Source organism: Populus nigra, chromosome 4 (genome assembly GCF_951802175.1).
Source record: "Populus nigra chromosome 4, ddPopNigr1.1, whole genome shotgun sequence".
Lineage (NCBI taxonomy): Eukaryota > Viridiplantae > Streptophyta > Magnoliopsida > Malpighiales > Salicaceae > Populus > Populus nigra.
In genome coordinates this window covers 6,823,344-6,850,358 of record NC_084855.1, presented here as the reverse complement: position 1 = coordinate 6,850,358, position 27,015 = coordinate 6,823,344, and the positions used below count along the sequence as shown (strand labels likewise).

At 34.1% G+C, this 27,015-nt stretch overlaps 2 protein-coding genes and 1 pseudogene across 4 annotated transcripts; 2 read left to right on the top strand and 1 right to left on the bottom strand.

Moving 5' to 3' along the window:
- Positions 1–7,657: 7,657 nt before the first annotated feature.
- On the top strand, positions 7,658–12,347 carry LOC133692547 (probable beta-D-xylosidase 7). The gene is made up of 6 exons (XM_062113587.1): positions 7,658–8,221; positions 8,339–8,638; positions 9,154–9,323; positions 9,448–9,545; positions 10,529–11,293; positions 11,533–12,347. The coding sequence occupies exons 1-6, from the start codon at positions 7,727–7,729 to the stop codon at positions 12,120–12,122; spliced, it is 2,418 nt and encodes an 805-aa protein (XP_061969571.1). The 5' UTR covers positions 7,658–7,726; the 3' UTR covers positions 12,123–12,347.
- Positions 12,348–13,904: 1,557 nt separating this feature from the next.
- Positions 13,905–19,229, top strand: LOC133691462 (probable beta-D-xylosidase 7; annotated as a pseudogene).
- On the bottom strand, positions 15,627–23,569 carry LOC133691463 (uncharacterized). 3 transcript variants are annotated; one of them, XM_062111978.1, is made up of 5 exons: positions 23,128–23,569; positions 22,438–23,027; positions 21,969–22,052; positions 21,601–21,745; positions 15,627–15,754 (listed from the first exon to the last, which is right to left on the bottom strand). In XM_062111978.1, the coding sequence occupies exons 1-5, from the start codon at positions 23,392–23,394 to the stop codon at positions 15,731–15,733; spliced, it is 1,110 nt and encodes a 369-aa protein (XP_061967962.1). In that variant the 5' UTR covers positions 23,395–23,569; the 3' UTR covers positions 15,627–15,730. The 3 variants fall into 3 exon arrangements, with proteins under 3 accessions (XP_061967962.1, XP_061967961.1, XP_061967960.1); XM_062111977.1 differs by lacking the exon at positions 15,627–15,754 and adding an exon at positions 20,227–20,667; XM_062111976.1 differs by lacking the exon at positions 15,627–15,754 and having other exon boundaries at positions 21,332–21,745.
- Between the last annotated feature and the right edge of the window lie 3,446 nt (positions 23,570–27,015).

The following is a 27,015-nucleotide window of genomic DNA, read 5'->3' as shown; positions in this document are numbered from 1 at the left end:
GACAATGCCTGGTGGGTTCTCCTTTTCGTTTTGCTCAAAATTATGTTATTTAAAATAATATTTTTTTATTTTAAAAAATTTATTTTTGATATTAATATATCAAAATAATCTGAAAATATAAAAAAATTGATTTAAAATAAAATTATTTTTTATTGGTCCTCTGGAAGTAAGATAGTCCACCAACCATAATTAAGTTAATATCTATGCTCAAATAATACACGAGGTACAGCGACTAGATGCCAAAGAACATTGTGGGACTGGAATCCCACCGATGAATGTGTACTCCATTTGATTGATGCTTTTGTTTTTTTGGGTCGCGGCCAACTTTGGTTGAATTCTATTGGTCCTCCGTGAGAAAAAAAAAATCTATTGATCCCTATATTCCCAGTCTCCGTCTGTTTTGATGATCAACCTCATTGCCTATATGCGACCGATTGGATGACAGCATATTCCGTGAAAGAGGCCTAGACGGACGGACGGCCGCCTCTTTTGTTTTAACCTAAACCAATCTTTAGACTACTACATGTTCCTATCACAACTCTAATTTCATACCTCAATCATCCTCAAAAAGCGAGAGATCTATCAATTGATTATTTGAGAGCTGGTCTCACGAAGGGAATAACATTACCTATAATATCAAACACGTGGCTGTTTTACTATGTATATTTTTATTTTTCCCCTCTCACATTTCAAAATGTTGATTGTGATTATGATATTTTCGAACATTTTTAATTTGATCCTCGAACTTTGTTTTGTTTTGTGGATGAGGATTGAATTGAAAGTTAAGGGACTAAAATGCAAAATAAAAATGACATGGGTGATACATTTAAATTTATTTATAAAGTACATTTTTGTTCCCCATTATTTCTTTTTGTTATAAGGTGACTAGTCCTTTTTATTTTTAACAATTGCATTTCGAAACTAGACTTCATTTTCATCATCATCTTTCAATTCTTAGTAGGTGAGAAGAGAGAGAGAGAGGGGATAGCCAAAATCTGGACTGGAAAGAGAAAAATATCATTTTTTCGATTCCAGCCACTAAAATGTTAGATATTTGTTCCATATGGTTTCATATGACGATGGAAGTTTGACTTGGATGTTTTTTTACCTTGAAAATGTCATATATGAGGTCAGGATGAAATTCGTTTCTAAGTTGATTTTGGGTTTTTGAGATGTTTTTTGTGTTTTTTGAGGTTAAGGATTGGTTTAAAAAGGTTATTAGGGTAATTGAAAAATGTTTTGAGTTGACATCTTTTAAAGTTCATTTATTTACAACATGTATAACCTACATCCACATAAATTATTTCTTAAATTTTTAATGTGAAAAATTAAAACCCTAATTTTTTTAAAAACATTTCTCGGGTTTATCGGGTTAACGGGCTGGGTCTAATAACTATGATATTAGGTTGGTTTTTTATTCGTTAATTGTTTAATTATTTTTTCTTAATTTTATCCTTCAATATTGAATTGATTGGAGAATAAACTGCATGATTTATTTTTTTGCTTTTTACAGGTCTATCATTGTCTTAAATAAGTTTTTATTTTTAGGTCGGTGGTCAATTTTGTTACTATATATTTTTATCATATAATTAAAAAATATTTTATAAAAAATAAATTAGCAAACTCAATGGAATTCATAGCACGGTTCGCTGAGGGATCGAGATTGATCCAATATGTCATTGTTTTAATAATTTTTGTTGAAAAAGTTATCTTGAAAATTTGTTAAAAGTTAGATTATGTTTTTACCAATTATCATAATTGCATTTGGATCAATGAAATTAATCAATTTAATTTAGGTTAATTCCTGCGCGATTTAGTTTGAAACTTGAGTTAGATAAATAGTTAAGTTGTGAGATTTAAAAATCGACTCTTGGGCTAAATAAAAAAATTAAAGAATTCTTCTTACTTTTAATATTTTTATATATTTTAAAACATTTATCCAACCAATAACATAACACATTCTAGTAAACTAGTATAAGAATTCCTCCCTCTCCGTGTCATCCCTAGATCCATCATTTAAGAAAATAACTTTTCATAAATGGTTTAGTAGAACATGGATGGTTTTACTTTAATTAATCATCATATTTTTATATTTTTAAATTATTTAGATATCTTAATATTAAAAATAATTTTTTTAAAATGAAAAAATATTATTTTAATATATTTTTAACTAAAATATCAAAAAAAAAAATCACTCCAAGTCTCCAGCACAATCAAATATTCTTCGATTACGCCCTCTTTTCTTTTCTTCTTTTTTTTCAAGTGAGAAAGAGAAGCACGGACGGTAACAAAAGTATGTATTCTTCTAATTCTTTTGTCATGCAAGCTGTCTTCTCTAATTTAATGAGCTGCCCAGCTAATATTAAGGTGTCCTCACATATACGAACGAACCCCCAATCAATTTACATACCCGTACCGGACAAGATTCAGCATAGTAGTGATTAAGTACCTAAGATCTTCTTTTTCATGGGAAAATTCAATTATCTCTCGCTCTCTCTCTCTCTCTCTCTCTCTCTCTACATATATATATATATATATATATATATATATATATGTCACTTTCAACTTAAAATTAAAAAAAAATGCGATATTTTAACAAAAAGCAACCGGATAGCTATTCTTATCCTCCTCGAGGCTGTCTAAATATTTTGTTTAATGCAGCCATTCTCTCGACGCAACACGTGTTCATTTTTTTTAACGAGAGACCATGGACAATATATCATTTTCTGTAGCCTATAAAGTATTTTCTAGGAAGATAGATAAAAAGGGACAGAAACTTGAAAAAAGAAAAGTATCGGTTAACGAAGAAAATATTTTATGAACTCAAAGACGACGAAGTCATGCAGCGACAATGAAGACTATGGACTCAGAAATTCTCCATCTTCGCAAATTCATGGCACTCTCAATGGTATCCCTCCCCAAAAAAATATAACAATTTTATTCAGTGATTTGGATTCTACTTTGGATAACATTTCTTTAAAGAGCATAAATTACAATCGTTATAAAATACGTTACTATAGATTTTACTAGTGTGGTCAGATGATTTTATTTCCTATGAAAAAATTATATATGGAAGTTTTTTTAATGTATTTTTGTAATTTAAATAATTTAAATTTAAATAATTTTTTTATATATATGCATAATCAAATAAATTAAAAACTATGCATGTGAATAAATAAATAAATAATTATTAATGATATTTTAAAAGAAAAAGCTTGATTTTCTCGCCGGCCTTGTTCGGAGCATATGGATTTAATTCGATGCGCGCAAGTTGAGAGCTGCCAGGGATTCGATATTCAAACATCAAAGGAGTTGCTTTCAACCAATTAACTGTACGTGTCCATTGAATTTCCAATAAGCTATTATTTTTTACAGATTCAAAGAGAGAGACAGCCTATTTTATCTGATACAAACAAGAGATTACTTGCTCTAAGCACTTTGTTTTATTTAATTTTTCCCATAGTAATCACCAACATCCCATGGTGTTGAAGGACACAAGTGCGATATAGGTAAATCAAGATAAGATAATTTATTGCAAGGAACTGGGAAACAAGATAAGATACCGATTGGCATGGAATCGATGAAAAAATTTATTTCAAAGAGATTGTGGATAAGATGGTTTGGTAAACTACACTAGTTAGAAGACACCACATCTAACTTTTCAAATTGTATTTTAATGAAAACTGCCTCCAATGATCTCTCTCTGAGTCTCTCTCTCTGTGTTTTGTTCTTAAAAAAACAAGTTTTTGATGTTATTTACCTGACAGCTTTAGCAGACATAAATACATCTTTTAGGTCATTTGATTCAAATATAACTCACGCTAGATAATTGACATGAACAATCGATTAAACAGCAGTTCACGAGCATGACCATGGCAGAGCAGGGGTCCGGTGAGCAAAGCTAAGTGTACTCGGGCGAATTTAATGAACCAGGATTGGGCCTAAAACATGGCGCCGGTTTATGAGTAAAAGTCTGTTTAGCTATGTGTTTGCGGCAACTTTTTTATTTAATTGTGATTTTATCTTGTTTAGTTACCAAACAAAACGTAATTTTCATGCATGAGCCCCACCATTAAATAAGTTTTGAACTCATTTTCTAAGAAGCTATTTCTATATGTTTTTGCTACATTTCTCCTCTGCTTTTCATTAAACTGTGTTTTATTATTGTTAAAATTGCTACCCAAACCAAAATAACAAAAAATTAATGCTGGGTAGTTTTTTTTATGAGTTAACAATTTGCCAAGATCCAAGTTTTTATATCCGTAAATTTTATATATATAATTCTTACCAATTATTTTAACCAAATATTTTGGACATATTTTTTGTTGAATAATAACTGCAACCATAATTTTAACTAAACATATAATTTAATCAAAAAAAAAATTTCCTTTTCTTTTTTCTTGTTCTTGGAGAAACTGGCGTTATTTGAGAAGGGCTCAGCATGGGTTGAATTTATAAAAACTAAAAACATGGATAGTTACGTGGGATCCTAACGATGTAATATCTATAAACTATATACTGCCTCTTCAGTCGTTTAATTTGATGTTGCAGCAGCTTGATTCTTCCTGTTATTGAAGCTGATGCAATGTGCAAATAGAGAAGGATTTAAACTTTGGAATTGTTGAGTTATGGAGAGAGGGATTTAACTCCTAATAAACGCTCAGCGACTGTAATTTCTGGTTTGCTTGCTGCTGTTAACAACTCGTGCAAGCTTGGGCTTATCCATCTTTCTTTCCCATTTTCAAAACTTAAAAGAAGACGGATCGAAATACAATGCATTTCTTTACATGGGCCAAGTCCATCACGAATCAAAATCCTTGAGCCCAGCCCATCATAGTTTATCGTTCGAATACCTGTCTTGTTGAGACTGTAAATCAAATCGTGAAATACCTTTTATTAATAACTCCATACGTGAACTAATATTTCTTGAACAATATCAACATATCTTTTCTCTAGAATATTATTCTCGTTATTTACTTTTATTTCCACCTATTCTAATTACAAAAAAAATATATAGATAAATGTTTTAATGTAGATTGATCACATTGCATTCCACAGTAAAATTATAAATTATTATTTTACCTCTGATGAGCAAGCTTGGATTTAGAGGTGTGGGAGTTCAAGAAAGGCGTCAATCAATAATTTCATATTTTTTTTAAATATAGTATAGTTATAAACTTCAAAAAAGTTCCACTTTGTTCTGGGGCTTTTTTTTTTTTTTTATGTCAATTACTTAAATGTTCGTAGTCTATTTACTATGAATGCAAGGTCATTTTAGATTTTTTGTTATGGTTTTTTTTTATAATTCTCATATGGAGTAATTTAGTATTTTAATATGTGTAAATTAATATTAAAATTTGAAGGGCGTGCTTAGTTTAAAAAATATTTAATACAAAAAACTCCTAAAAATAAACATAATTAACTCAGGTCAACCTATAAAATCTATTGTCCAGGTTATGATATTGAGATGATTTCACTAAAGCAATTAAAAAAAAATATAAAACTCAATTTTCATCTTACTCAATATCTAAGGATAAAATAAAAAATATTCAATTAGAAAAAATAGCCTAGAAAAACAACAAAAGTCGATCTGGATTAACTTGTTAAACCTGTGACATGGGTTATAAAATTAAGATAAATTCATAGAAATCAAATTAAAAATATATATATATAAAAATCTTCACTTTCAACAGATCTAGTATTGATTGTTAAAATCAAAAGAAAAAAATGAGACCAATAAATATCCTAACAAAAAACAAATTGAAAAGGACAATACAAAACACAATTCTCATGAACACCCTAATAGGCGTAGGCTTGGCACACCAGTACTAAAACATTATAATTACCAATCCAACCTTTATAATAAAATCATTTAATTTGTTATCGGGCTAGTACATTATTTTCACAAGGTTCGTTAATCATTATTGAAATGATTATGGATAAATTGATCTTTTAACATTTTTTAAGGATAATGCAATAGCTAAATTACCATTAACATCAAAAAAAATTAAACTAGCGTATAAAGCCTTTTTAAATTTTCACATTCTAGATCATAATAAGACGACTAAAGTACCTTTAAAAGTAAAATATTTTGAACTGGCATCCAAGGGTTTTTTCATGTCTTCATCCTGTTTTTCTATTTATAATCAAGCTGACTAAGAGGCAATTTGATATTTTCATAAACACTAGCTATTATTTAAAAACCAAAAGCGGTTGACATGTGTGGTGTTGCCCAACGACCAATCGATGACTTTTGCAATAGCATCGGGAGTGATGTATTGAGCTTTTCCAGGTGGTAGGGCGCGTGTTGACGGAAGATCAACGATGTGGCTGCAACAAACTATTTTTCTTTTCCTGCATTTTTTCTCTATCATTGCCTTGTGTTTCGTGCATACCCTTTAAAAAATTGAATGTTTTATGTCAGTTTATATTTATATCAATTTTGTTTTTTATTTTTTTTATTGTTATTTGTTTTGTTTTTAATGTTTTTTGAAATTGAATTTGTTTTTCAAGTTTGCCTCATCATTTGATTTCATTTAACTTGTGTATCCAACTTGATTCTTATTTTTTTATTTTCATAGTTTATTTTATTTTTCAATTCCACCCCTCATTATTTTATTTTATTTATTTATATACCATACTTGACACTTATTCTTTTGGTTGCTATTCATTTTATTTTTTAATTCATTTTATTGATTTTTTTCCCTATTTCATCCATTGATACTTAAATGATGAAGAATTTTATTTCGTGATTTTTTTTTTGTGTTTTTTTACATGGGGTAATCTCAATCTCATAACCTGAGTTATAAGTTTTAAAGACAAGCTCGATATGACTTTGGTTTGTTTTATAGGTTTTTTTTTTCTAAATATGTTTTTTTTATTTTTATTATTCGACATTAACTTATTAAATCACGAGCTTTGTGGTTTTTTTTCACTTTTCTTTCCATTGAGTTATCCCGATCTAATGTTTGAGTCGCGAGTTAGTAGAATTAACCCTATTTGACTTAAGTTTTTATTTATATATTTTTAATTGATTTTTTTGTTATTTAATTTGCTTGAGAGTCGATCTCTATTGTTTTATTCAATTTCTCTTGTATAAGGTTATCTCGCTTTCATCATCAAGTTATAAATTTTACATGTTGAATCGAGTTGACTTTTTTTGTCCATTTTAAAATTTATTTATCTTTTGAATTTATCCTTTAGAGTTTGATTTGTTGGTAATTGAACTTTAATTCTTTTTAAATAAATTTATTATGTTTTTATTTAATTTTTATTTTATCATCAATAAAATTATTAAAATATTTTAAAAATATTCAGAGGATATTTTTTATTATACTCACAAGCAATTTTCTTTTTAATTATTCATTGATTTTTTTATAATTATATTATATTATTAAATTAGTGATATCAATCCTAGATTTTTATTGATTTTTTTTTAAAATACTATCATGACTCGTAACGTCTAGCGAGCCACCTGTGACCTTTATAGGATAGATGGTTATTCATTGTCTCTCTTTCAAATTTTAATCAACCACAATTATACAGTATTTGGGCAATTCAGGAATCAGGAGTCGAAAAGGGCTAATGGTGGGCTCCAGCTCATTAAATCTGAATAAATTTTACCCATCAAGACTCTGTTAACTTTCTTTACCTGGTCCAGAACCATTGTTATCACACTTGAGACATGACCATGGCCATTAGATAAAAAGAAAGAAAGAAAACATAAATGGTCACAGCAGACAGCAGTTCAGTGGCTTTTGCAACTTCAGCTTTACTTTGTATTCTCACTTCCGCTTCACAGTTTCGTCTACATATTCCCACCATGAGACCGAAAAAACTCTGTTTCTTCACCTTTACCTTCTTCACTTTATCTGTCCTCCGAGTTGATTCAACTCAGCCACCATTCTCGTGCGACTCGTCAAACCCATCAACAAAGGCCTTCCCTTTTTGTGAAACCACATTGCCCATCAGCCAAAGAGCCAGGGACCTGGTCTCTAGGCTTACGCTGGATGAAAAGATTTCTCAACTCGTCAACTCAGCTCCACCAATTCCAAGACTCGGTATCCCGGGTTATGAGTGGTGGTCCGAGGCATTACATGGCGTTTCCAATGCAGGGCCTGGCATTCATTTCAACGATAATATTAAAGGCGCCACTAGTTTCCCTCAAGTCATCCTCACTGCTGCTTCTTTTGATGCCTACCAATGGTATCGCATTGGTCAGGTAAGACCACTCTAACAAAACCTTAATCTTTCTTAATGACTACTTGCGAAAATATTAGTACACAAGTTCTATATATTTTGACTTTGATTGTGTTATTTTTTCTTTGAATGTGCGAAGGCGATTGGAAAAGAGGCTAGAGCACTGTACAACGCAGGGCAAGCTACAGGTATGACATTCTGGGCACCAAATATTAACATTTTTAGGGACCCGAGATGGGGGAGAGGACAAGAGACACCCGGGGAGGATCCATTGGTGACAGGGTTATATGCAGCATCATATGTGAAAGGGGTTCAAGGGGATTCCTTTGAAGGAGGAAAGATTAAAGGGCATCTTCAAGCCTCAGCTTGTTGCAAGCATTTCACTGCTTATGATTTGGATAATTGGAAAGGCATGAATCGCTTCGTGTTTGATGCTCGCGTAAGTATGTCTTGCTCAAATGGCCTTCACCCAATTTTTTATGTTCTGGCTTTCCTTTTTTATTTTGTGCCCTTTTGGAACTGAAATAAAAGATACTTCCTTGTTTCAAGTGCTCTATAATAACTTTTGTTTGATTCAAAAGATTAGATTGGCGGATGATATCCTTTATTGGGTTTTGCAATTATGTTAATCTGGTCATTTGCTTTGCCGACATACTTCAGGTTTTGGAAATTAGCAAATGCCAGAACATAAAATTACAATTTCAATCTGTTGTAATTTATTCTAAGCCCTTTCTCCAATATATAATCTGAGCCAATTTTTTTTTTTTTTTTACCGCTGTAGGTTATTTCTTGGTTCTAGGTTTGCATCAGTTTTGAGCGAAAATGTCTGAAGGAAAAAAAAAAAAAATCATTCTTTGATTCTTTTCTTAGTGAAGTCACCTTAAGACTTTCTGGCTATCACTGTAGTGTACTAGTTGGTGAATCGTGATTATTTTTTGTTTGTTTTTAAATCAGGTGACCATGCAAGATTTAGCAGACACGTATCAACCACCATTCAAAAGTTGTGTTGAACAGGGGAGAGCCAGTGGGATAATGTGTGCTTACAATAAAGTTAACGGAGTCCCTAGCTGTGCCGACTCCAATCTCCTGTCCAAAACTGCTAGAGCGCAATGGGGTTTTCGTGGGTATGTATTAAAGCATTTCATACATTTGCAGTGCATATCCTTGTGAATGGTACGCTACTCCATTTGAAGTGTTCATTGGTGTCAATTATTGTTTTGTTCATTACCAAAATGTTTTAATAATCAGGTATATCACATCAGACTGTGATGCTGTTTCCATCATCCATGATGATCAAGGATATGCTAAATCACCCGAAGATGCTGTGGTTGATGTGCTTAAAGCTGGTATAGGACCTACTTCTTGATCTCCTTGCCTATGTCACAAAGTAGCATGTGCTTGTGTTTTCGGCTTAGGTTTGTGATATTGGTTGCATTAACTCATGCTAGGAAAGAATTATTCGATTCTCGACCCGTTAAATCTTATGGGTCCACCAGTAAAAGGGAGCCCATAGGTGCGCACCGAAGTCAATGTTTATCGACATTCGCCCATCACTCTTGTCATTGTGCCCTTGTTAACTTTTCTTAGGTGTTTTGGATGCTAACTATTCTCTCGCTTCTTTTCTCTCTTCTGGCTGTATGTGAAAAAGATAGAATTCACATGCGGCATGTAGTCTTCAATCTGCAATTAGATAATTGACTACAATCACTGCAAATTAAGTTTTAGAGAACAAGAAAGCAATTACTTCATGTATTGTATTGCAATCCCTTTGATTAGGTGACACTTATTTTTCCAAACACAATGTTACTTGTATGACTGAGAGCTTCTAAATAGTAAAAGCTTAAAATGACTCCTAGACTCATGATACTCCTTTATCACAGTGTCTACTTTAACAATATAGTTGTTCTATAAAAATGGGTCAATAGGATGAGTTGGAAAAGCGATTCGACATTCTCAAATTAGTAAAGTTCCCACTTACATATATGTTACAGACCAATGAGTGGATTCTACATATCTGTGGAATAATGGACCAGGATATTCCTAGTGTCAAAGAACCACTCAGCCTAAAAGCTTTAGCTATTAGGCTAGGAGAAGCCCCAGCAACTGGGTTTATATAGTTTTCAGTAACATTTTCTTTATATTACATCCTTGATCCTTAGTAGAACAGAGATGCTGTTTGATCAGTTTAATAATGTTGATCATAGTTAACTTTTTTAGCATTCAATAAGAATTTTAGTTTAATTTCAATCAGATGGACTTTAGCAGGTAAACCAAAGTAGCCTTTTATTTTGTGTTTTGTGTTTAAACTTTGTCTAACATGCATGTACAGGCATGGATGTCAACTGTGGATCATACTTGCTGAAACACGCCAAAGTGGCAGTGGAACAGAAAAAACTGTCTGAATCCGATATCGACAGGGCCCTTCATAACCTCTTTTCTGTAAGGATGAGGCTAGGCCTTTTCAATGGACATCCTGAAGGCCAGCTTTTTGGAAACATTGGTCCTGACCAAGTTTGCTCCCAAGAACACCAGATACTAGCTCTTGAAGCTGCCCGTAATGGCATTGTCCTTTTAAAGAACTCTGCAAGACTCCTCCCTCTTTCGAAATCCAAAACCAAGTCTCTGGCTGTTATTGGCCCTAATGCCAATTCTGGGCAAATGCTTATTGGAAACTATGCAGGCCCTCCATGCAGATTTGTGACCCCGCTGCAAGCATTGCAGAGCTACATTAAACAAACTGTTTATCACCCGGCTTGTGATACAGTTCAATGCTCTTCAGCTTTAGTCGACAGGGCAGTGGATGTAGCAAAAGGAGCAGATCATGTAGTATTGATGATGGGTCTGGACCAAACTCAGGAGAGGGAAGAGCTTGATCGCACTGATTTGTTGCTTCCAGGGAAGCAACAGGAACTCATCATCGCTGTTGCAAAAGCAGCCAAAAATCCAGTTGTTCTAGTGCTTTTTTCTGGAGGTCCTGTTGACATTTCTTTTGCCAAGAATGATAAAAACATTGGAAGCATTTTGTGGGCTGGTTATCCTGGTGAAGGTGGTGCCATTGCCCTTGCAGAAATCATGTTTGGTGATCATAATCCAGGTAAAGTTATGATCTATGTTTCAAAAGGAAAGGCTGTGCTTCTTTATTTGTCAGCAAATAATGAGTGATGGAAAGTTTTATTTTATTCTCGACATCTTATGGTACTTTGGCACTAGACCTAGAAAGAGGCGGTTTCTTTTTGGGTCGGTAGGTTTTTTCCGAGAAACACGCTGGTGGAAAGTTTTACTTTATTTTTCGACATCTTATGGTACTAACAGTGAATGCATGATGCTATGTAGGAGGGAGATTACCAATGACTTGGTATCCACAAGAATTTGTGAAAGTTCCAATGACAGACATGGGGATGCGACCTGAAGCTTCTTCAGGCTATCCTGGCCGTACATACAGGTTCTACAAAGGCCGAAGTGTTTTTGAGTTTGGTTATGGCATCAGCTACTCAAAATATTCTTATGAACTAACAGCTGTCTCCCAAAACACACTCTACTTAAATCAGTCGTCAACAATGCATATAATCAACGACTTCGACTCAGTTCGTTCCACATTGATTTCTGAGTTGGGCACGGAGTTCTGTGAGCAAAACAAATGCCGTGCAAGAATTGGAGTGAAGAACCATGGAGAGATGGCAGGCAAGCATCCAGTTTTACTATTTGCGAGGCAGGAAAAACATGGAAATGGTAGGCCAAGGAAACAGCTGATTGGATTCCAAAGTGTGGTATTAGGTGCAGGGGAAAAAGCTGAAATTGAATTTGAAGTGAGCCCTTGTGAACACCTTAGTAGAGCTAATGAAGATGGCCTGATGGTGATGGAAGAAGGAAGACATTTCTTGGTTGTAGATGGTGACGAGTACCCAATTTCCGTTGTAATTTGATATGGAGAATGGGTTCTCAAAACTGAAAAGCCAGTATTTACTAGTTTGATGGTGGCGGTACCATGTCAGTGAACCCAGAGAAAGGGGTAAGGCACGCACCCAGAAAAATAATATATTTCAGGTGTATATCGATAAATGTTACTACCTATTTCATAGTCATCAATTGTATGTGAATTTTCACTCTCTTTTCTTGTTTCTACTTTATGGTATGACTGAATTGGTAAAGTCGAAGCTCTCACGACCAAATTGAAGACCTTGGGTTCCTTTGTTCGAATATTTTCTCAAATTTTCCAAGTCTAGGCCAAAACTTCCACGAATTTAAAAAAAAAAACTTAAAATGCATGAAGAATTCATATATAGAAACATATTATTTTTTCATTTAAAAAAGATGTTGCATGTGTGCACGATAAAATGATTTTTTTTACCTCTTTTTTTTTTCTTGCTAAAATATAAAGGTGTTATTTAATTTTCTTTTTATTTTTTTTATTTTTTTAATTGAATTTTTTTTTATTTTGTATTTTTTTAATTGTTTTTTTTCTTCAATTTCACCTCTTATTATTTAGTTTTATTTAATTTTTTATATCAAAATTGATTATTATTTTTTAATTGTTGTTTGTTTATTTTTAATTATTTTTGTAGTTGAATTTTATTTTTAATTTCATCCCTCGTCATTCTATTTTAAATTATTTTTATATCAAATTTAATATTTATTTTTTTAATTGATATTTCTTTTGTTTTGGATCATTTTTTGGATTGTTTTTTTTTTTTCAATTTCACTCCTTAGCATTTTAATGATTTGAAATTTGTTTTGTTATTTTTTTTGCCTTCTATTAAGATAGTCTTGGGCTCATGACCAAGGACATGAGTTTTGAAATTTAACAAGGGTTAATTTTAGTTTTTTTTTTAAATTGATTTTTTTTTAATTTCTTCATTCAATATTTGATTTTTTGAAAATTAATTTTTTTATTTTCTCTCTCTTTTCTACGGGGTTATCTCAATCATATATTAATAATCACATCCTCGCAGGGTTAACTTAAGTTTCATAGTTTTGTTTAGTTTATTTTTAAAGAGGTTACTGTTATAATAACAATGTCAATAATTTAACATGTTAACCTAGATAACCTCAAGTTGAGATTTTTTAGCATTTTTTATGTTGTTAATTTTTTTTTATCAGTTTATGTACCATTATTATATATATTTTTTGTTTGTATTATTTAAATTAGTCATGCTTATCAAATACAATTAATTTAATAAACTGTTTTTTTTTTAGAAATACTTATGTCCCTCAACATTTTTTTTCACGATAAAAAAAAAAATATTGGGTTGGCGCAGCTTAGCGCGGGCCCTATCTAGTTCATGGCTATTTCTACGTGCTTATTTGCACCTGCATCGTTTTGTTTCTGCTACTGATATCTAGTTGGCCTGGTTGAAGGTGGGAAAGGTTTAGGCCCTCATTGTCTAGTGAAGCCTTCAAGGCAAACCTGCCGAGTGCCCACTATGCAGAGGGGCACGTGAAGGATTTGTCTCCAGCCACTATCCAGGGACCCAAACAACTCATTAGAGCAGATATAATTTTTTATTTTTCATAGAAATTGTCATACCTCACAGATGCTCAGTATCAGCGTGCTCAGTATCAGCGTTATCACGAGTATTTTTCGCAAAACAGTACAGCAAAAAAATAATTCTCGAACTAACACAGTTAGTGCATCTCAAGGTAAAATCTTTACAATTGAGTTTTTCTGTCGTTTTGCTACCCATTTTCTTCATTTGACCCCTCAATGTGCTCTCTTGGAAAAAACAAAAAAAAAACTGGCCTTATCACTGCCCTTGTTCCCATTCCCTCTGTTCAAAAATAAATATCTCCATTCCCTCTGTTCAGCTCTCCTCAACAGACTCACAGAATGAGACTCCAAAACTTGTGTCTCAGAATCCTCATCCTCATCGCCATCCACACTACTTCACTCCACTTATATGTTGAGTCAACACAACCACCGTACTCATGTGACTCATCTGACCCATCAACAAAGTTGTACCCTTTTTGCCAAACTAGACTACCCATAAGCCAAAGAGTTGAAGACCTTGTCTCTAGACTAACATTAGATGAAAAAATATCCCAACTTGTTGACACAGCCCCAGCAATCCCGAGGCTTGGCATCCCTGCCTATGAATGGTGGTCTGAAGCAGTGTTTTAAGACCCGGACCGGCCCGGCGGGTCGACCCGGGACCCGGCCGACCCGGGTCTGGGACCGGTCCGGGTGAAGGCAAAAACCCGCTTGGGAATTGACCCAACGAAACCCGGTCGACCCGGAGGGTCGACCCGGTCGACCCGGTCAAACCCGGGTGAGACCCGGTCAATTTTTTTTTTATTGCAAGTCATTAAACGACGTCGTTTTTATCATTCTAAAATGCTAAAACGCTGAAGACAGTGTGATGAAGAACGAAGCAAAATCATTTACAATTGACAAACCTAATTTACCCATTCTAAAATGCTAAAACGCTGAAGACAGTGTGAAACCCAGCTGCCCAGCTGACGAGCAGAGGACGTCCCTGCGGATTCTGCCTATTGATTGCTGAGAAGCTGAGGTCGTCTTTGAATCTCCTTCTGAAATGCAGCGTTTTTCTTTCTGCCTCTGCCTCTGCCTCTGCCTCTTCTCTTCCTTCGACCACCGAGGAGCTGAGGTCGTCATGATTTCCTTTCTTTTAAAACAAGACAGTGAAATCAGCCACTTTCACTGTGTGAAAACATCCTATCATAAGCTCCACCTCCAAAAGTAAACATAGGCAGGCATTTCAGTTGGACCACTTTCAAATTTAGCAAATACAGAGGCACATACCCATAGTTTTTTAAAATAATTATAATTTATGTTTAGGATACTTCAAGGAAATTTTAAATGTTTTTCTTATAAAAAATTAATTAAAATTTCTTTTTAGAATACTTTAAAGATAATTTAATTTTTTTTAAAAAAATAAAAAACATTAATTAGAATTTCTGTTTAGAATATTTCAAAAATAGTTTAAATGTTTTTTTAATAAAAAATTAAAAATATTTATAAAAAAATTAATTAGACATGACCATCACACCTAAGTCTGTTGGGTTTGTCATAGCTGCACTTCTGTTTAAAATATTTTGCTTCTATGGACACAGAAGAACTTAATGTGTTCATTCAACAAAAGTAAATGTGTTGTTTATTTAGAATTTATGTGGTTGGATGTTTTGTTTTAAATATTTTAGAATTTATATTTTGTTTGTGTTTTGGATATTGAATTAAATTTATGTTGTTGGTTTATAATTTAAATTTGGTTTATGTAAGTGTTGCATTGTAACTAGTTATGTGTTTTTTTTATAGGTTTTTTTTTTTGCCCGTGACCCGATCACTTGACCGGGTCAATGACCGGGTCGGGTTTCAAAACTATGGTCTGAAGCATTACATGGTGTCGCCCTTCAAACCACGGTGCGCCAAGGCATCCGTTTCAACGGGACCATTCGGTTTGCCACAAGCTTCCCTCAGGTTATTCTGACTGCTGCTTCATTTGATGCTCATCTTTGGTATCGCATTGGTCAAGTAAGTAGCTTCATCTGCTAGACTCTCAATACCTGTGTTTCTACATTAACATTTTTTCCGATTCAGTTCCTGTAGCAAAAGATATATAGCTCCTTGTCACTTGGATATGTAGAAAAGAAAAGAAAACGAAGCTCTACATCCAAAAGTAATCGTTATTGATTTGTGAATGGATTCTTGAAGGTGATTGGAAAAGAAGCAAGAGGGATATACAACGCTGGACAAGCTACAGGCATGACATTTTGGGCACCAAACATCAACATATTTAGAGACCCAAGATGGGGAAGAGGGCAAGAGACACCTGGAGAAGATCCTTTGGTCGCTGGAAAGTATGCCGTGTCATATGTGAGAGGAGTTCAAGGGGACTCTTTTGGAGGAGGAACCCTTGGTGAGCAACTTCAAGCTTCAGCTTGTTGCAAGCATTTTACTGCTTATGACTTGGATAAATGGAAAGGCATGAATAGGTTCGTCTTTGATGCTCAAGTAAGTGATACACAATGGTCATGATTGTCTTCTTTCCTTTCACTGTGCGATGTTTAAAAAGAAATTGGAAGATCCCAAATTGGTCCAGCTGCCTGATGTGTTTAAATAGTTTTTAATCAGGAAAAAAAACACAGATTGGTGACGAATCAAGCTGTTGGATACTGCATTATATATATATATATATATATATATATATATATATATATATATATATATATATATATATATATATGATCTTTAATCTGTGGCTATGTCATGTGTTTTAACTTCAACTGACAACTAGATGAATAATTCAAGGATATCTGGCTAAAGTGATCATTAAGCGACAGAAAATCTTTGACCATTCAAAAATATAGGCTTATCAAAAAATCTTTGACCAGTCAAGGAGAGAATATAGAAGTTAAAGAAGCACGGAATTATATATTGCTTAAGTTAAGGAAGTTGTTTCTACTTTTGTACAGTGGTTTATTTTCCTTTCTTAAAATTAATCAAATCTATATTTAAGATATTCATGTTAAAATGAAATTCTCTGCCGTTTCATTTACATGCCAGCACCTTTTTCTGGGTTTAGGTCACGTTGCAGGATTTAGCGGATACGTACCAGCCTCCATTCCAGAGCTGCATACAAGAAGGAAAAGCTAGTGGGATAATGTGTGCTTATAATCGTGTTAATGGGGTCCCAAATTGTGCAGATTACAATCTATTGTCTAAAAAGGCCAGAGGACAGTGGGGCTTCTACGGGTAAGGAGATAAATGTTGAAAAGATGGATTTTTTTCTCTCTTTTAAGAAAAATGATCATTGGTGTTTTGTTCTTGGAAAAATAATCAGGTACATCACATCAGATTGTGATGCAGTCGCCATAATTCACGATGATCAGGGATACGCTAAATCACCAGAAGATGCCGTTGCAGATGTGCTTAAAGCCGGTATTGTGATTCTCTCCTTTTCCATGGCCATACTAGAGCCTGTACTTGTTTGCAAGTTAAATGAACATATCAAATAAGCAAAAATAGTGTAGATATTCAATGAACAAAAGAATCGTGTGGCCCACAAGTGGAAAGATCCACCTTATGTGCATATCTGGTCCAGTGTGTTTGATTTTAGATATAACAGTAAAAATAATAATAAAAAAAAAAGTCCCAAGGAAAGAATCCCTTGGACAATTGTACCACTAAATAGCGTTCCCTTTAGGCAAAGCTATAAATAAAGTGCAAAGGTTTTGCATTTTTCCTGAAACAGTGAAATGATCAAGACATCAAGGAACAGGTCTCAATGCACAGTAGCAATGATATAGGCTTGCATGTGTCACTACCAAACAGCCACAGCAGCTAGTTAAGGAACCAGTTTCAACTTTCTAATTTCAAGAGAAAAAACATATGGAGTCCATAAAAAGTTGTGGTTTTTACTTGCCTGTCTTCTAATTTCTTAGACAAACAAAAAAATATTTCAGGGATGGATGTTAACTGTGGTGATTACTTGAAGAACTACACCAAATCAGCTGTCAAAAAGAAAAAATTGCCGGAATCTGAAATAGACAGAGCCCTTCACAACCTTTTCTCTATAAGGATGAGATTAGGACTATTCAATGGCAATCCCACTAAACAGCCTTATGGCAACATTGCTCCAGAACAAGTCTGTTCCCAAGAGCATCAGGCCCTAGCCCTAAAAGCAGCTCAAGATGGCATAGTCCTGCTAAAGAATCCTGATAAGCTTCTCCCGCTTTCAAAATTGGAAACCAAGTCCCTTGCAGTTATAGGCCCCAATGCTAATAATTCAACGAAACTCCTTGGAAACTATTTTGGTCCACCCTGTAAAACTGTTACACCACTGCAAGGATTGCAGAACTATATCAAGTACACTAGGTATCACCCAGGTTGCAGTAGGGTTGCATGCTCTTCAGCTTCAATAAATCAAGCAGTAAAAATCGCGAAGGGGGCAGATCAAGTGATATTGGTTATGGGACTAGATCAAACTCAAGAGAAGGAGGAACAAGATCGTGTGGACCTGGTGCTCCCAGGGAAGCAGCGGGAGCTTATAACTGCTGTAGCAAAAGCTGCAAAAAAACCAGTTGTTCTGGTGCTTTTTTGTGGAGGTCCAGTAGATGTATCTTTCGCCAAATATGATCAGAACATTGGAAGCATTATATGGGCTGGCTATCCAGGTGAAGCTGGAGGAACTGCACTGGCACAAATTATATTTGGCGACCATAACCCAGGTGAATTATTAAGTGTGTGCGCAGATTAATTTGATCCGGTAATGGCACAGGAAAGAAGGGATGAATACTTGACTGCTGAACTATTTTCAATTGAATGGTGTTCATCTTGTTGCCATGCAGGAGGGAGATTGCCAATGACTTGGTATCCACAAGATTTCACCAAAGTACCAATGACAGACATGAGAATGCGTCCTCAACTATCTTCAGGCTATCCTGGCCGTACTTATAGGTTCTACAACGGGAAAAAGGTTTTTGAATTCGCTATGGTCTCAGCTACTCAAACTATTCTTATGAGCTTGCTTCTGATACACAAAACAAGCTCTACTTGAGAGCTTCAAGTAATCAAACAACTAAGAACTCAAATACTATAAGACACAAGCTAATTTCAGATATTGGTAAAGAACTCTGCGAAAAAACTAAGTTTACAGTTACTGTCAGAGTTAAAAACCATGGAGAGATGGCAGGTAAGCATCCAGTATTGCTTTTTGCGAGGCAAGCAAATCCTGGAAATGAAAGGCCAGTCAAAAAGTTGGTTGGATTCCAAACTGTGAATTTAAATGCAGGGGAGAATGCTGAAATTCAATATGAGCTGAGCCCTTGCGAGCACCTTAGCAGTCCTGACGATCGTGGTATGATGGTGATGGAAGAAGGATCTCAGTTCTTGCTTATTGGAGATAAGGAATACCCGATCACTATAATATTTTAGTACTCGGTAATGATTCTTCAAACACAAGGGATTGCAGTTATGTGCTAGATTTTTGTTAGCGCATGTTGGCTCCCAACAATGGATATCCCCTTTTAAATGCCTGGAATGAATAATATCACATTGGAACGATCTTTTCATAAAACACACTTTATGGTATGACTGCCATGGAACGTGTTTGGTAATTGGGATACAGAGGCGTTAATGCACAAATAGAAGATCTCAGAATAGGTTTCTTCACTTCCATATTTTCCCAAATTTTGTTGTCCAGGTAGAAAGAAAAAAAAAAGACTGATTTTTGGTTATTTCTGTTTATTCATATGCTTTAAAGCTGGCTGAGTCGAAGGTGCATGGGAGATATTTAGGCCGTCATTGAACAAGGAATCACTGCATGAAGGAAACCTGGCGACCGTGCGTGGATTTAAAGGATTCATCTTTTTATTCAGGCACCATAACAGCTCAGAAAGTAATGCATAGCGCAGATATTCCTATTTTTCCTAAAAATTATCAAACGTCACAGATCCTCAATATAAACATTTAGTTCTGCAGTAAAATTTCTGCCATAACCAAAATTTGCCTTCATGAATCTCAAAGCTTTCAGGAGGACACTTCTTTGATAACCTATCTAGTACACTTCTTTGTACTCTGGCATAATCATCTCACTTTAATTCGTTTTCTCAGCAACCAAACAAAACATATTTGAGAGAGAGAGAGAGAGAGAGAGATGGAGGAGACGAGAGACGAGAGACGAGAGACGAGAGAAAGCTTGTGGATGGCTACTTTTGGGTTTAATTTAGGGTTGGGACTTGGAAGAGGTGAGAGGCAAAGAGAAAGGGGGGTTGGTTTAAAGAAAATGGAATGCTTATACCTCTTTTTTTTTAAGACATTTGAAATCAAAACTTAATCAGAAAATTTTTTTAGATTTTCTAATTAGTTAATTTAATTTTTTCTCGGTTCAGTTAATTTTCTTTTTTACCAGTTCAATTAGTTCAAGTTTTTGCACACCCCTACCCCTTATCACTTTTTAGTTCAGAGATTAAGGTGATCTAAGCATATATTATTGAATTTTATTTGATTTTATTATTGGATTTCAACTTATATTATTTTGTTGAACTTTTTTATGTAGTGGGCTATACACTCAATTGTTGGTTATGATTAGAATTTTATTATTTATATGTAATTTTTTACATTACTATAGTTTTGAAGAATTAATAAAAGTTGCAAAGTTATACTTTTCTTCCTCTCCCTTTCTCCTCCTTTTCAGCTCATACTTCCAAGCTACTTCTTTTCTTCCTCCTTTCCCCTCTCTACTTCTCCTCAAATCTTACTTTTCCAGCATCACACGTCCTGGGGAAGTTGTTCTCGGACTGAATACCAGCATCGTCACTGGACCTTATTCCTATAAAACTCGCTTTAAAAAGAATATACAACTTATGCCATCTATTCATTTCTTATCAACAAACTCACAGAATGAAAAAACAAAAGTTGCGTCTCATAATGTTGCGTCGACAGATTCATCTCATAGTCATCTACAGCATCCTTACTCGTGTCCTTCGTCATCTGAACCACAGCCTCCATACTCTCTGTGATTCATCTGACCCATCACAAAAAAAACGAACGCTTTTTGCAAAACTACACTGCCTATAAGCCAAAGAGCAGAATAACTTGTCTCTAGACTAACATCATGTATCATTATATATAGACAGCAGAATAAGTTTTCGAGTGTTAAAACTTACGTGAAAACCAAAACCGAATTGCTTTAAGTTGAATTTTATCATGTACATATTAAATTTTATGTGATTGGTGCACATGACTAATTGAATTATTTTTAAAAAAAAAAAAGAATTAAGGAGAATTTATTGGAGCATAAAGAAATGCAGTCGATCCTTTCTCTCTAGAAGTTTAGCATGCCGACATGGTACACGATTCTTAGAATATTAGAATTGCTCAAGCTTCCTTATCCTATGAGGATTGGGAGGCACACATCATGTATATGTATATCACTATTTGAACAATATCATTATATCACAACTTTTATTTGCTGCCTTTAAAGAGACGTAGGAGCACACAAATAAATTGACAACTAGGACTGAAGGAAAAGCTGCAAGGGGATACGGGTTTTTTTTAACAGTGGAGAATTTATTGCCATCAAAATTTAGGTATATTTGTCCAAAATACCTAGTGATGAATAGTGGCATTGCAAAAAAAATAATAACTGAAATGGAAAATAGTGATGCTAGATGAGAATTTCCCAGACAATTGGCCTGCCCCTGTATCTCTGTTTTCACTGATTCTAAAGAAATGATTGTTTCATGATTAGCAGTGTGAAAAGAGAAAGGTCATAATTTTGAAGAATGCAACAAAAATGTATAGAAGAGGGATTTCCCCATCACTATCTAAGACATGTTGTAAGGTTTATTTGCCACAAGCCATAATGTGATTAGCAGAAACAAAATCAAAGTGTATGCTATTAGTACATGAGATTCCCTAGCAAGGGAACAGTAGCTGACACTTACAGTATTCCCACCACTTCTGAATGTGGCAAAAACAAACCCGGGGTCATCCCTTGCTTTCCATGTCATTGAAGGGACAGTTATCTCGCGTGTCCCATCTGAGTGTGTGTGATCACAAAATTCATGTGTATGCGCACTGAAAACAATCCTGCAAACAAGGGCAAAGGCCACAGGTAATCATCTTAAGAAGTCACTGTTTGATGCACTCTGGGAAAATACCAGAATGCATTGAGCATCAACAATACTAGTATATCTGCTTCATCTGTCCTTTAAACTCGAGATGAGTATGTGAAACACATTATCAGCCAATATTCTCTTTTCCACAATAAATGCAACTAGTATATGATCGGCATAAAGATTTGTAAAAATACCTTGGTTTAAGAGCCTGAAATATGTATTGCGTAGCATTTGGAGGGATTGTATGCCATAACTCATAGGGAGCACCAGTATATCCCCTAAAGGAAACGTTAAGGAAACTTTAAGAAACAGAACTCCCAATCACGTAAGTTCAAGCAAGCAAATTCATAAGACAAAATAAAAGGCACGTAGAAAGGACTATAAACTCCCATCGGAAGACAACTAAGCATTGCAAAACTTTAGAAAACATATGACTCCATATCTTGGCTATCGCTCAACAATAACACAGGGAGTTCAACATCACACTTGTACCTCCACGTTTAACTTAAAGTGATGAGTGCATAAACTAATAATGATTATATGACATGAAAAAAGTGTGCAAAACATCACTGTTTACATGACAGGATCCTATCACTATCAGCAGTGAAAACATGCGAAGAATAAAAATCCATTGATATCAGCATATGCAAGAATTGCACCCACCTGCTACTCTCTAATGCATTCAAGCCCTGACGTAAGGGCATAGGAGCTTTTCTAACAATATTCCCTTCCTTACAACCACCATTTTCCGCTCGATGCAATGGAAAATGAAGTAAGAGGACAGGACCTAATCCAGATGACACTAAATCCTTTCTCCGCCCGAAACTATCAGACGTTTTCGTAAATTCTCCACAATCACCCATTTCTTTCTCCGAATCCATCCATGAACCTATTCTTTCCATCTCTACAGCCTTCTCAACACTAAACCTCAACTTATTATTACCACAAAGCAATGCAACCGCGTTAAGGGAAACAAAACTAACATTGTCAATATCAAACGCACCACAGCCAGATGAATCTAGCCCCGGAAAACTCCTAGCTATCCAATAAACTGAATTTGAGTCGAGCCCACTACACCCTCCAACATCCATATCACCAAGAACAACATGAAATGGAAGTTCAATAAATGGCCCTAACATTCCATGAAACTGATGCAACACTGATACCCATTTACCCCTCGTCAATGTCGACCCCCTCGCCGAAACATCCCCCATTACCAGCAGCATGTCAGGCTTTAAAGAATAAAAAGATTTCTGCTACCCATAGAAAAGATTAGAGTCGATTTATTCTTCTAATTAAACATCGAGATTAAAGTTTAAAAGAGAGAGAGAGAGAGAGATGAATTGTTGTTACCTTGAAAACCTTGGACATGTAATAATCTCTAAAATAGAGGTTAAAAAAGCTAGTGTCAGATCCTAAGAGCAATAAATTCGCGACCAACATGACTTTCAAAACCTCATCGTTGTCGTTTTCCTCTTCAACGACGTCGTGTTCCTGTTGGTTGAGATCTGTGTTGGGTACGATGTTGCAAGAAGGGATTGAAATCCAGTGTTCGTAAAAGAATAGGGAGAGGAATAGTAGGAGAGATAGGAGTGGTTTCCATGGAAATAATAGGACCATTGTTGTTTTGTTGGGAGAGTAACACGGGGAGCTGAAATTTAGGGTTTCCGTTCGAAGCCATTGCTGTTGATTTTTTACTGTTTTATTTCATAGCCACTGCAATTGTTAGAGATTGGGATTAGACTTTTGACTTCTGTGGATTTCACATTCAGTGCTCTCCGTTACCGTCAACTTCGTCAGGTTTCAGCCTTCTCTTTTAAAATGGGCTATGCGCGGGTTTTATTATCTGCGGACGGATTCACAGCCCTAGACATTTGATTTTGGGCCCGGGCCTGCAATGTTAATATCCAATCTACTAAACTTTGGCGGGGATAATTACGCTATCCTTATTACGAGTAATGATTATCAGATCAGGTCGTTTCTGTGCAGGGAATATGACGAGAGGCGAAGAAACAAATATAAAATTTGAGGGGGGAAAAAGAATTTACAAATTATTCTCTTAAATATACTCAATATCCATTTTACGCGGGCATGTCAAATTATTGTGGCCTTGCTGGTAAGCATGTTGGACGTCTCATTTTCATACTTTTTCTTGACATTTTGGTACAACAAATGAGTTGGCTCTCCAATCTCACACTCAGCATGCCATTGAGACTTCCAAAAATTAATAGCAAGATTGAAACAGTAAATTTATCATTTAGTTTTTAAATAAATTAATAATATTAAAACATACATGGCTTACAAAAATTTTAAAATTTAATTGGTTTTATAATTATATACTCACTGATGATCTTCGTATCTAATTTTAAAAGTAAAGTTATTTTTTTATCACCATAATAAAATGTCATGCGCTTATATACTACAAGTATAAGCGATCCTGTCTGGCCACTATGATAGTATATCACATCAATTCCTTGAAAATAAATATATTTTTTTTTACTAAAATCATTAATACCATTAATTCATCCATTAAACAGACATGAATGTTTAATGACAATTTTAAACTTTTCTTTAGGAGTAGAAGCCTTTTCTTAAAATAAAAAAAAAACGTTCAGGGCAATACTGAAAAATTATATATCTATTTAAATATACTCAAATCTTCAAGATTTTAAAAATCTTTCAAAATAATTCATTGAAGTTTCAAATTTTCAAGAATAATCTAAAAGTATTCACCAAATTCAACTCTATAAGGATCCTCCAAAATGATTCATCAAAATTTTAAGTTTATGAGAGATTTCCTTGAAAATTTTAAGTTAACTAAATCTTATGTCACCAAGGATGATCACCATGTAATTTTCAAGTCTTCAAGTGTCCCATCGGAAATGTTCACTTAAATCCCCAAGTTCTCAATGGTCATGAAGTGTCTCAGGATATTGCCAAATTCTTAAGTCTTATAAAATACATAAATCTAAAAGTAAGATTCATGCAAAAAAAATAAAATTGAGAGAGTTTGGAGACAAAAAAAAAAAAATTGTTTAAAGAGAAAGTAGGACAAGAGAACAAGAGAGTGAAATAAAAATTCCCCACATACAATCCTTTTCCATTTACTACCAGAATTCACCAAGCATCTAACTACCGCTCCTCACATCAATCACAGCCTGTCCTTTGACTTAGGGCTTGTTTAGAATATGTGTGTTAGATATTAATTTCCAAGTTATGTTTTATTTTGAGACATATTAAAAAAAATTATTTTTTAAATTTTATTTTTTACATTAAAATAATACAAAAATATTTAAAAAATTAATTTTAAACTAAAAAAAAAAAAAAAACTCAAAAACACAATACCAAACAATACTGCTCCAAATCTGCTCAAAATCAAGCCATGACAGTCCCAATTAACCAGACACAATAATAGCTTATCCTAGCTCAAATTTCAGCTTGCAATCTCGATCAAAACCAAGTTGAATCTTTCCCGAAACAAACCCAAACATCCTTTTACCCACAAATAACCCAGCCACTACCAGCAAAACCAGACAAACCAGCTCCACCATACCCACAGCTACGCCAAGACCGTTGTCCCCATCTTCAACGAAAAAACAATACCCACTGACAATCTAGAAAAAACAACGCAAGCCCAAATCTTCCAACTGAAGCAGTCATGACATCACCATCTCCCCCATCCACCGCCGCCAATAGCAGGTCTGGGAAAATTAAAGCTCGTGTTTAAGAAAGATGGGATCAGCACTGCTGGGAATTCTAGCCAAATCAGTGATGACGCTGGGGTTGTGTTGCTCATGAAATGAAGTGTTGTTGTGCGCAAGGGATCACCCATTTTTGGTGTATTCAGGACGTATGCTATTGTTGGTGCGGATCCTGCCATCATGGGTGGAAGCCTGGTTGTTGTAATGCCAGCTGCAGCGAAGGCTGCTGGTTTAGAACTTGAGGACGTTGAACTTTTTGAAATAAACAAGTCATTTTCTTCCTGGTTGATATATTGCCGCAAGAAGTTGGAGATTGTTCCACAAAAGATCAACGTCAATGAGGATGCAATGGCCATTGGACATTCTCTGGGCACTCTACGTGTTTGATGAGGTGCAATGTGGTTTAGGCAGAACTTGATATCTCTGAGCCCATGGAGCTTGTGAGGTCTTCATAGATATTATGACAGTCGCAAAACCACTAGCTGAAAGTCTACCCATTGCTGTTACTTTGGTGACTGAAAGAGTTTTTTCATCTATAAATTATGGTAACCATGAAAGTAAACTTACCTGAATAACATGTTTGTTTTTTGAAAAGTAATTTTTAAAAAATTATTTTTTAAATTTTTTTGTATTTGTTTATCATTAAAAAAAGTGGTCAACAAAAAACACTTTCCGGTCAACAGAAAATACTTTCCCGTTAAAGAAAAATTTAACTTGGTTTTCAGGAAAGTGTTTTCCTTTTAGCTGTATTTATTTTCCGGAAAGTGGTTTCTGGAAAAACACTTTCCAAACTTTCATGTGTTTGTTTGTCATTAGGAAAGTTGGTCAATGAAAAACACTTTCCAATCAAAGAAAAATTTGGCTTGGTTTTCAAGAAAATGTTTTCCTAGAAAATTTGGGCGGAAAACACTTTTCGAAAGTTGTGAAAAATTTAGAAATATTATTATTTGCTTATTATATCAAATTTGATCATCAAACTTTTGATTGCTATATATATTTTATTTTGAATATTTATTTTTTAATTTCATCTCTTAAAATTTAATTTTTATATTAACTTTGGTCCTTATTTTTATAATTGCTATTTGCTTTTTCCTTGTCATTTTTTTATTGAAATTTTTTATCTATCAAATTTGGTCCTTATTTTTTTGATTGTTACTTATTTTATTTGAAATAATTTATGAAATGTTAATTATTATTATTTCAATTTCTTGATCTTTTAATTTTTTTATTTTTTATTTGATCTCTATTATTTTGATTATTATTTATTTTATATGAGATAATTTATGAAATTATATTTTTTTTTCAATTTCATTCTCATTCAACTTTTTAATTTATAAAAAAATTTTCTCATTATTTTAATAAATTTATAAAATTTATTTTTAATAAGTTATTTTTCAGTTCATTTTCCATAACATAACCAAACACTGTAAAGTATTTTCCAACTTATTTTTTATTACACTATCAAACATCAGAAAATATTTTTCTAAAATTTACTTTTCTTGGAATTCACTTTAAAAAAAAACCTACTTTTCAGTAAGTA

Excerpts from the sequence above, each read along its gene's own strand:
- LOC133692547 (XM_062113587.1), top strand. The coding sequence starts at position 7,727 with ATGGTCACAGCAGACAGCAGTTCAGTGGCTTTTGCAACTTCAGCTTTA. Across the intron at positions 8,639-9,153 it reads GCTTCGTGTTTGATGCTCGC|GTGACCATGCAAGATTTAGC; the intron begins GTAAGTATGTCT and ends TTTTTAAATCAG. Across the intron at positions 9,546-10,528 it reads GGTTGATGTGCTTAAAGCTG|GCATGGATGTCAACTGTGGA; the intron begins GTATAGGACCTA and ends ATGCATGTACAG.
- LOC133691463 (XM_062111976.1), bottom strand. The coding sequence starts at position 23,394 with ATGGTCCTATTATTTCCATGGAAACCACTCCTATCTCTCCTACTATTC. Across the intron at positions 22,053-22,437 it reads AATGCATTAGAGAGTAGCAG|GGGATATACTGGTGCTCCCT; the intron begins GTGGGTGCAATT and ends CGTTTCCTTTAG. Across the intron at positions 21,746-21,968 it reads TTTCAGGCTCTTAAACCAAG|GATTGTTTTCAGTGCGCATA; the intron begins GTATTTTTACAA and ends CCTTGTTTGCAG.